Source organism: Megalobrama amblycephala, linkage group LG1 (genome assembly GCF_018812025.1).
Source record: "Megalobrama amblycephala isolate DHTTF-2021 linkage group LG1, ASM1881202v1, whole genome shotgun sequence".
Taxonomy (NCBI): Eukaryota; Metazoa; Chordata; class Actinopteri; order Cypriniformes; family Xenocyprididae; genus Megalobrama; species Megalobrama amblycephala.
Genome location: NC_063044.1, coordinates 24,417,366 through 24,427,978, shown reverse-complemented (window position 1 = coordinate 24,427,978; position 10,613 = coordinate 24,417,366). Strand labels below are relative to the sequence as shown.

At 40.1% G+C, this 10,613-nt stretch overlaps 1 protein-coding gene and 1 long non-coding RNA gene across 2 annotated transcripts in view; one reads left to right on the top strand and one right to left on the bottom strand.

Annotated features, from left to right (window-relative positions):
- Window positions 1–2,248: 2,248 nt before the first annotated feature.
- Window positions 2,249–10,613, top strand: part of LOC125263226 (E3 ubiquitin/ISG15 ligase TRIM25-like) — a 22,414-nt gene continuing 14,049 nt past the window's right edge. Inside the window, exons 1-4 of the mRNA XM_048182236.1 lie at window positions 2,249–2,487; window positions 2,755–2,796; window positions 4,648–5,349; window positions 6,293–6,843. Of these exons, the coding sequence (XP_048038193.1) occupies window positions 2,421–2,487; window positions 2,755–2,796; window positions 4,648–5,349; window positions 6,293–6,843 (1,362 nt within the window). The 5' untranslated portion in view covers window positions 2,249–2,420. The remainder of the gene's footprint in view (window positions 2,488–2,754; window positions 2,797–4,647; window positions 5,350–6,292; window positions 6,844–10,613) is intronic.
- On the bottom strand, window positions 3,494–4,641 carry LOC125265563. The gene is made up of 3 exons (XR_007184287.1): window positions 4,488–4,641; window positions 3,802–3,868; window positions 3,494–3,711 (listed from the first exon to the last, which is right to left on the bottom strand). It is a non-coding gene; the product is annotated as an uncharacterized LOC125265563 (long non-coding RNA).

Below are 10,613 nucleotides of genomic sequence, written 5' to 3'. Positions count from 1 at the left end.
GACATCTCAAACAATGTCATCTTTGCATTAAAAATGACATAATTGAGCGAATGACATTTAATGACAGTTGTCATAAACATGCATAAAACCTCCTTCATATTCATGACACGTGTCATGTCAAGATTATGAAGGTGTCATGTCAGTCTTATGCACACCCCTTCAAGTAAAGTGTTACCCACTTTTCTTCAAAATGTGTCGTTATCTATGCGTGTCAAGTTTAAGTGGATGAGAGAAAGCAGTGTGAAACTACCCAGCGCTGAGGCAGCGTTTGTGAATGGTTCATGTTCTCACTGTGGGAACAGGACCATTGCGATGTTGAGATAGAGACTCAACTACTTGAAACAGTGTAGAGCCTCCTCTGTCACACCCCAATCTAGTTCCTCTTCTCATGAGAGGACTACTTTGGCTGGTGGCCAGGGTGATCTGAGGGTCACGATGTGGGCTTCCCCGACGAGTCAGACTCCTTGGGCCACACCCCCCTCACTTCCGGTTGAAATTCCTGAGCCTCCTACTCAGGGACCCAGTGTTTCATTCAGGGCTCCGGAGGACGACCAAATGTCGATTCCCGCATCACAGAGTGGCCTTGAGTCCTCGGGAGATGAGGATTCACCTGCGTTGCCTTCCTCTGGGATGACAACGTTGCACGAGTCTGATGGACGGGACCTCGACTTCAGTGGCATGTCAATTGCCTCGAGTTGCTAGCAGTTCGGCTTGCTCTGCACCACTTCAGGGTCCTGCTGAGAGACAAGCACGTCCTGGTCCGTACAGACAACACTGCGACCGTAGTGTACATCATCTGTCAGGGAGGTCTACGCTCCCGTCGCATGTCTCAACTCGCCCGCATCTAGGTCACTTCGTGCCATTCATATCCCGGGCAGACTCAATTTTGCGGCCAACAAGCTTTCTCGGCAACAGTCTCACCCTGGGGAGTGGAGACATCCCTCCATCCCTAGTCGGATCAGCTGATTTGGGAACACTTCGGGGACGCTCAGATAGACCTGTTTGCCTCCCCAGTCAATTCTCATTGCCAGTTGTTTTACTCCCTGACCGAGGTAGGAGGGTGAAGATCAGGGAGGACGAGGAGCAGGTCCTTTTGGTTGTGCCGTATTGGCCTGGCCGGACCTGGTTCTCCAATCTATCCCTATGAGGAAGGGCCTTCTCTCTCAGAGACAGGGCACCCTCTGGCACCCACATCCTGATCTTTGGAACCTGCATGAGTGGACAGGTCGCGGAAAGGTTAGGTACTTTGCCACCTCAGGTGATTGCAACCATCACTTAGGCTAGAGCCTTGTCTACTAGATAGGCCTATACCCTGAAGTAGGACCTCTTCGTCACTTTGTGTTCTTCTCGTCAAGAAGACCCCTGCTCCTGCCCGGTCGGGTCAGTACTCTCCTTTCTTCAAGAAGGGTTGGAACAAAGGCTGTCTCCTTCCACCCTTAAGGTCTATGTGGCTGCTATTGCGGCTAGAAGGGTTAATCCACCTCAATCCTCTTGGGACCTCGCAGTGGTTTTATCTGCATTGCAGAGGGCTCCCTTCAAACCCTTGCTTTCAGTAGAGCTCAAGTTTTTGTCTACTCGGAGTGTTTCCTCCTGGGCACTGATGCATGGCGCCTCGCTGACAGACATCTGTAGAGCTGCGGGCTGGGCGACACCTAACACATTCACGCGATTCTATAATCTTTGTGTAGTGGTTTCTGATTAGTTTCTGATTAGTGCCTCTTCAGGCCAGTAGTAGGACCTGCTCGCTTTCATTGCTTGCTGCGTGAGTTCCACACAGGTGAGTTCCACAGCTAGAATCCTGGGTTCCTCCAGCACTGTTGATGTCTACACTTGCATGCATGCCCCTTCGGTCAGCCCCTGTGTTGGACTAGGTGCCGCCATGTGTTGATTCCCCTCCCTAGGTAATCCTACTTGTGTTCCACAGTAAGTCTTCTTCGGGTGCACGTGTCTTTCCCTGGCAAGCCACTTGCCATCTCTGATGTGTAATCCCACCCTGCAGGCTGGATACCTCAGAGTTCTCCCTATCACCGTTATGCTGGTTGATTCCTTGTAAGACCTCCTTGAGCAGGCAGTTTGTTAGCATATTCCTGTTGGGGTATGCTTCCCAGTGTATTCTGTATTTAGTGTAGTCCTTCGCTCGTGCTGAGTCTCACATCAGGGTGCTATCACTTTTACAGGTCACTGGAAGACAGCTATTGTGGCGTTTTGTAAGGGACCCCATTCTTCAGTCTTTTCTGACATAACATTGAACGTGACCGACTGAAAGAGAACGTCTAGATTACGTATGTAACCCTTGTTCCCTGAAGGAGGGAACAGAGAAATTACGTCTCTTTGCCGCAATTGCTGTTCCGCTGAAATGCTGGGTCGTTGGCTCGGCTCCTTAGCGAAGACTTGGATGCGAGTTGCTCGCGCTGGTCCATATGAACCCACACTGCACACAAAGACAACACAAAGATCTCCCAGACCAGGAAGCCAATAACATGAGTGGTAAACAAAACAAAACAAACAAACAAAAAAAGATTGTGCAGATGTAAATAGTATTGAAAAAATGAAAAAAATGTGTTATTTACTTATCCCCATGCAGGCAATGAACTTTTGTGTATTCTGAAAGAAAGAGTATAATACTGAGGTGGAAAAATAAATATTGGCAAATTGTTCTTTTTGTGTGAATTATTTCTTTAATAAATAAAAATAATAACAGAATTTGGTAAAAGAATTTGCCAAATTTTAAATTCCATGTTGTTTTATTTGCAGTTCAAAGAGGATGTGGAAGTCTACCTTTTGAGCGGCCTAATTGTAAGTCAACAAATATGATAAATCATAATATTGAGTACTGCAAATATCAAAATCCTTGGGAAACTGTGTGTCATTTTTTTATGTTTTTAAAAGAAGTAAAAGAAGCAACGCTACTAGGGCTGCACGATAATGGTTAAACTGATAATCACGATTATTTTGCTCAAAATCATAATCACGATTATTTATCACTATTATTCTATCAAAAAGGGTAATGTAGTTATGGCCAATTTGCACGTTCTTTACCAACCTACACTTCACCCAAAAGGCCTGTAGGTGGCACACCAGACTTCATTTAACCAACTATGATAACTTTGTTAGATGGTAAATCAATACAAAACACATGGTTTGGTTTGTTAATAACACTGTCTTAGTAAATTAAGCCACGCTAAGCTTTTTCACGTTAAGCATTTTAGAACTTCCCAGTGGCGATATGATCAACTGATTAACATTATGAAAACTGGTAAAACCTTTAGGAACTTCTAAAGATAAAACAAGAAAACTCCTAATATTATTTCCAATAATTCCAAATTATGTTCATTTTCCTGATTGAATTGTCACATAGGTTGCAACAGTACTTTCTGCATAGAGTAAGGTGGAGATCCGTGTTGCATTTGTTGAGTTGCCAGATTGCACAGATTAAGTAAAACACCGGGAAGACAGTATATCCTTTTAAGGGAAAAGCTCTATTTGGGGATTTAAGCTCTTTGCATCTCCCAAAGAAAAACACGTTTTCAGGATAAATAATGAGCGGGCCAATATCGTGACGATTATTTGTAATCAATCAAGAGAAGCAGATATCGTTATTGAGATTAAAATACGATTAATCGTGCAGCCCTACCCGCTACTCACCCGAGTTTCCCGTGTCTCCATCTCGTCCTCCGTCTCCTGTTCTCCGTTCCACATTGATCCCTTCACCTGCAAAGTCAAACTTCTGTTATCCTTCAGACTGTTCAGTGACTGTTCAGAAAGTGCTTGTTCATTCACTCACCTGCATCCACCATTTACCTGTGTTTGTGCCTCTGTCTAATAAACAACATCTGTGTTCACTTAACTCTCTGCCTCCGTCTGTGTCCTGACAACAGCAGGAACAGTAATATTGTGAAATACTTTTACAATTTAAAATAACTGTTTTCTATTTGAATATATTTTAAAATGTAATTTATTCCTGTGATCAAAGCTGAATTTTCAGCATCATTACTCCAGTCTTCAGTGTCACATGATCCTTCAGAAATCATTCTAATATGATGATTTGCTACTGATTTGATTTATGATTATTATCTATGTTGAAAACAGTTGTGTTAAAAAAAAAAATATATCAGGATTATTTGATGAATAGAAAGTTCAAAAGAACATTTATCTGAAAAAGAAAGCTTTTGTAACATTATCACTACCGTGTAGTGATATTGTACCACGTTAAAACTTTTATTGAGCAAGGATGCATTAAATTGATCAAAAGTGACAGTAAAGACTATTAGAATGATTTCTGAAGGATCATGTGACACTGAAGACTGGAGTAATGATGCTGATCATGCTTTGATCACAGGAATAAATTACAGTTTAAAATATATTCAAATAGAAAAGAGATATTTTAAATTGTAAAAGTATTTCACAATATTACTGTTTTTGCTGTATTTTGGATCAAATAAATGAAGCCCTGGTGAGCAGAAGAGACTTCTTGTAAAAACTCTTACAGTTCAAAAACTTTGGACCGGTGGTGTAAGATTGTGTTCACATCTCCACTCATCTCAATGGCAGTTGTTGATCTGGTCCAGTACCTTCAATCTGAAATCTGACATCTCTGTTCATGGATCACGGGTCGAGTTTTACTGTTATTTGTGTTCTGTGTTCCAGTGAGTGATTTGAGGATTGTTCTGCTGGGGAAGAATATAACAGAAAACAACAGAGTGGGAAACTTCATCTTAGGAAGAGCAGCGTTTGAGAGTGAAGCACCTGCTGATGTAGAGCTGAACATTGAGAAACACAGAGGAAAACTGAAGGACAGAGACGTCACAGTCATCAACGCTCCTCACCTGCTGCAGCCAAATCTGTCAATCACTCAGATCACACAGGGAGTGAAAGAGTGTGTGAATCTGTCTGCTCCTGGACCTCATGTGATCATACTTGTACTGCAGCAGAACGACTTCAGTGACAATAACAGACATAGAGTGAAATATGTGCTGAATGAATTCAGTAAGGAGGCTCCTATACACACTTTAGTGTTGACTGATGAGAAAGAGATAAACAATAACTGTATTCATCAATTAATAAAGGAGTGTGGAGGTGAACATCTTCAGTTTGATGAAAGAAAATCAGGTTTACACTCTGAGATACTTGAAAGAGTGGAGAAGATACTCAGAGAAAACCAGGCCCAGCTTCTTATCTCTGACTTGTATGAGGAAGCAGGAGAAGAAACACCAGAAGATGGAGAGAAGAGGAGATCTGGAGGTTCAGTCACAGCAGAAGAAGAGGGAGATTTTGATCATGAAGATGATGGAAAAATCAAACAGAGAAACAAAGAGAAAAAGGAAGTCGCTGTCCAAAGGAAAACCTTGTGTAAGTTTTGTTGGCAAGAAAGTTAGTTTAACCCACACATACACCACTCCTTTTAAGAGAAAGACTAATTTAAGATAATAAAAAAACAAATGTTTATAATGATAAATTATATTAAACAGTATTATCATTTTATGTCTACTGCAAACTCAGTAAACTTACAGATTAAAAACATTTTTTTTTTATGTGACTGACTACCAATTTGTGGAGATTTGGTAAAAAATAAACTGATAATAAACATTATAACTGTAACAATGTCAAAGGCTCATGCAAGAAAGAAGTGGAAACCAGAGAACGATCAAAGTAAAGTTTAATCATAAAATAAACAACAAATTGAAAGTAAGGTTTTTTTTTTTTTTTTTTTTTTAAGATTTTAAAGATTTATTTTTATTCCAGAATCTATATTAATTTAATTACATTTCTTTATTTTAGTCACTGTTTATAGACGAGGTCGACAGAAGTTACCCACTTTTCTTCAAAATGTGTCGTTATCTATGCGTGTCAAGTTTAAGTGGATGAGAGAAAGCGGTGTGAAACTACCCAGCGCTGAGGCAGCGTTTGTGAATGGTTCATGTTCTCACTGTGGGAACAGGACCATTGCGATGTTGAGACCCACACTGTGATGGTGGAGTTTGCGATGCAAATATTGCAGACCAAGGTACTCAGCATACCATTGGCTTGTTTTGTTAACACTCAAAGGTGATTGGGCTCTCGGGGTGAGACCCCCCATTCGTCAGTCTGTTCTGACGTAACGTCTCCGTTCCCTCCTTCAGGGAATGAGGGTTACATACGTAACCTAGACGTTATCACCTTTTGAAAACGGCACTTCAAATAATGCAACATCCATTTCAGAACATAAACTAAATTACTCAGTGTACATATCTTTTCATGAAAGTTGCTCTCTTCAGCAATGTAGATGATAAACTGTCATTACTTTTCTTTTCAGTCATGGCATCCTCCAGTGGTCCAGCACTAAATGAAGAGCTCCAGTGCTCCATCTGTCTGGAAGTGTTCACTGATCCAGTCACCACTCCATGTGGACACAACTTCTGCAGAACCTGCCTGAGCAAATGCTGGACAAACAGAAAGATCGGCTTCTGTCCACTCTGTAAAAAAGAATTCAGCAAAAGACTTGATTTCAAGATTAATTCAACACTCAGAAAGCTTGTGCAACACTTTAATAAGCTTAATCAAGAATCTAAAGTGTTCTGTGACTTCTGTGATGAAAGAAAGCAGAAAGCTGTGAAGTCCTGCCTGATGTGTCAAAGCTCTTACTGTGTCTCTCATCTGGAGCTTCATCTCAGAGTCCCACGTCTAAAGAAACACACACTCATCAACGCTGTGGAAAATCTGGAGGATTATATATGCCAGAAACATGAGAGACCTCTGGAGATGTTCTGCAGAGATGATCAGACGTGTGTTTGTCTGTTCTGCACTGAAGGAGAATACAGGACTCACAACACTGTTCCTATAGAGGAGGAGAGTCGAGAGAAGAAGGTAAAGAGTTACAGACAAAACACTTTAAACACACATGCCGTTTTCCTGTGTGTTGATGTTGGTGCTGGTCATATTGGCTTGAGACTTTTTTTAAAAAAAATAAATCACCTAAAAGTTCATTTTGTCAACTTTTGTGAATTTGAGAATGTTGCCTTCAAAGATAACAGACATGGACTAAAAGCTAGGAGACAACATTTTTTAATTCTGTTTTACATTCATTATTCTAATAATTTTTTTTTTGTCAGAAGATCAAACAATAAATTCAATGATAAATTCGGGAAAACAGGGCATAATGCATTTCTCTAGTGGAAATTCAATGACAGTTTTACTTATAAACAAGAAACGTACAGTAACATCATAGTGCATGCAAGCTATGTCTGCAACAAAACTTCTATCGGCTTCAGGATTCAACATCTAATCTGAAAAAGCATCTTGAGGTAGGCCTAAGCTGTTCTTGGTCTTTGAAAATGTTATTTTCCTTATTTACTCCTTATTTTCCTATTTACTCGTACGTTGAGCTTCGTATGGTTATCATTAGCCTACATTTAATATTTATAAGAATTTATAAGGTTTGAAAAATAACACAAAATCCTCATAGAATTAACATCCACTTAATCATGCGTTAAATAATGTTTTATAAAGCCAATTTCTTGGTGTACTTTACAGACGAACTTTAAATCTTAAGTCATCCCAAATGTTTAGGTAGGCTTATATGGCGCGTGCGCGAGTCATGATAAAAAATAGAGAAGTAGTCCACTGGTCATAAATCCAAAGGTTTTTTAGTTTTATTTTAGTTTATCTTTATTCTGGGCTTGCAAACAAACTGCTTTGTGATAATTTCCCAAAATTTGAGGAAATATTTACTAAGCCTGTCAACAGGATGTTAACACAGGCACACGCTGAAAACGGACACAAAGAGGAGAACAGACGCACCAGCAGAGGGAATACTGTACCATGCACAGGCTCACTGTTCGCGAAATATAGGAAGAATAATACAAATATTAAATTGGGGTTGATATGAATGTATCACTGAAGGGAAAATTTTTGATGGCTTTTCCTCTTATCTCCAGCACAGCGCTGTTTTAATAATAATAATAATAATAATACCTTTATTTTATATAGCGCTTTTAAAAGTGGCTTTCTCAAAACGCTTTACAAGAAAACATAACAGAGAGAACAACACATTTAAATACAAAAAATACACATCAAATACACATCAAAGAAATAGAAACAAAATAAAATGATAAATCAAGTAAAAGCAATCCTAAAATAGAATGTCTTAAGAAGAGATTTAAAAGTCACTAATGTATTTGCTTCCCTGATGTCAGCTGGGAGAGAGTTCCAAAGCTTAGGAGCATAAGAAGAAAATGCTCTATCACCCCTGGAGCGAAGCCGTGTCTTAGGAACAACTAAGAGTCCACTCTGAGAGGAACACAGATTTCGACATGGAGTGTAAGGCATTAAAAGATCAGTCAAGTACTGAGGAGCCAGATCATGCAAAGCCTTATATGTTAACATAAGGACTTTAAAATCAATATGATACCTGACAGGGAGCCAGTGCAAAGACTTCAAGACAGGGGTAATATGATCACCAGCCCTAACCCCAGACAGAACTCTAGCAGCCGAATTTTGTAAATACTGAAGTTTGTTGAGTAATGATTTAGATACTCCAGCTAAAAGACCATTACAATAGTCCAGTCGTGAAAAGACAAAAGAATTTATCAACTTCTCAGCCACAGCAAAGGACAACATAGGATGTAAACGTGCTATATTCCTGAGGTGAAAAAAGGATGTCTTAACCGTATTCTGAACAAAAGGCTCAAATGACAGCGTGGCATCAAAGATGACACCAAGATTTTTTAGTTTGCCTTGAAACTCCAAGGTGACACCATCAACAGACAGATTAAGAGAACCACCAGCATTTCGCAGTTGATGAGGAGAGCCTAAGAGCATAATGTCCGTTTTAGAGCCATTTAAAGACAGAAAATTATTAGACATCCAATTCTTGATCTCAGTGATACAGTAGGAAAGATGCACAGTGTCCACATGCTGACCTGGTCTTGAATGGATATAAATCTGCGTATCATCGGCATAAAAGTGATAATTAATGTCTAGAAATCTGAGTAGTTGACCAAGTGGATAAATATACATACTAACAGTAATGGACCCAATACTGACCCCTGTGGGACACCAGTATGTACAGAACCAACTTTGGACCTATAGCCACCCATAGAAACAAATTGACTGCGGTCAGTAAGATAGGACCTAAACCAGTCAAGAACTGTCTCTGACAAACCAAATACAGTTTCCAGACGATTAAGTAATAATGTATGGTCAATAGTATCAAAGGCAGAACTAAGATCCAAGAGAATGAGAAGAGACAGGGAGCCTGAGTCGGAAGCTACTAGCAAGTCATTAGTGACTTTAACCAACGCGGTCTCTGTGCTGTGCAGTTTCCGAAACCCCGATTGATGGGGCTCAAATAAATTATTTTCAATTAAGTGATCATTCAGTTGGGCCGCAACCACACCCTCCAAGATTTTAGCCAGGAGTGGAAGATTTGAAATTGGGCGATAATTTGAAAGAGCGTTCACATCAGAATTTAGCTTTTTTAAAATGGGAGTGACAGCAGCAGTTTTAAGTGCTGCTGGCACCACACCAGTTGACAAAGAGTCATTTATTATAGCAAGAACTGAGTGACATAAAGGACCAAAGCAAGATTTGAATAAATTACAAGGCAAAGGGTCAAGTATGCAAGTGGAAGCTTTTATACGAGAAACATACTTGCAGGGTAATTTAGGTTGTAATGCAGTAAATTTGGAAAATGGAGTGCCAGAAAAGCTTGGTGTAGTAGCTGTTTGAACAGCAGATCCAGAAGAACTACGAATATTTGTGTGAACATTATCAATCTTCTCACTGAAAAATTTGAGAAACTCATTGCACAACCAATCAGATGAAATCAAAGAACTGACACCATCTACATTAAGTAGACTATTAATTGTGTGAAAAGGCTGTCTAGGATTGTTTTGATTATTTTCAATAATATTTGATAAATATGTTGATCTTGCCATTTCAATAGCAACTCTGTATTGTGTCAAACAGCTTTTCCAAGCTTGATGAAACACATTTAGACCAGAGCAACCCCACTTTTGCTCCAATTTCCGACATGCTGCCTTCTGGGAACGCAAATCATCAATATACCAAGGGGATGACTGTACAAATGAGACATTACGTGTTCCCTTTCATGGGAACATCGACGCTGCGTAGTCGCTTTGAGAACGCCTCTGCGTGATTACGTCTTTAAGCACTCGTGAAATCAAACCAATAGTGTAGCGGGACGTCAGAGCGGGTGACGTCACGGACCAGGAAACTATAAAGCACCCCTAAGAACAAAGAACGCCAGCTTCTGTGTCTTCAGCAAGCGCTCTGTGTATTGTGTGTCTTATTTGGTGTTGTCTGTCATTATCTACAGCAAACAAAATATCTCTTCGTCGGAGGACAAGAGTATTTTAGTCACCAAGCATATATATTAGTATTGTATATATATATATATATATATATATATATATATATTGCAAAGACACTATTATGGCGGAGAAAAATAAGCAACAGTTTACTAAATGTGCTCCTCCCTGCCCTCGTTTTATCACGGGCGGGGATACACATTATATGTGTGTTGCTTCTATGGGAGTGGAGAGCTCTTGAGGGAGCTGCCTGCGTGCATTGTGAGAAGTTAACGCTCCGTGTACTCGATCGCGGCGAGTGTTCCC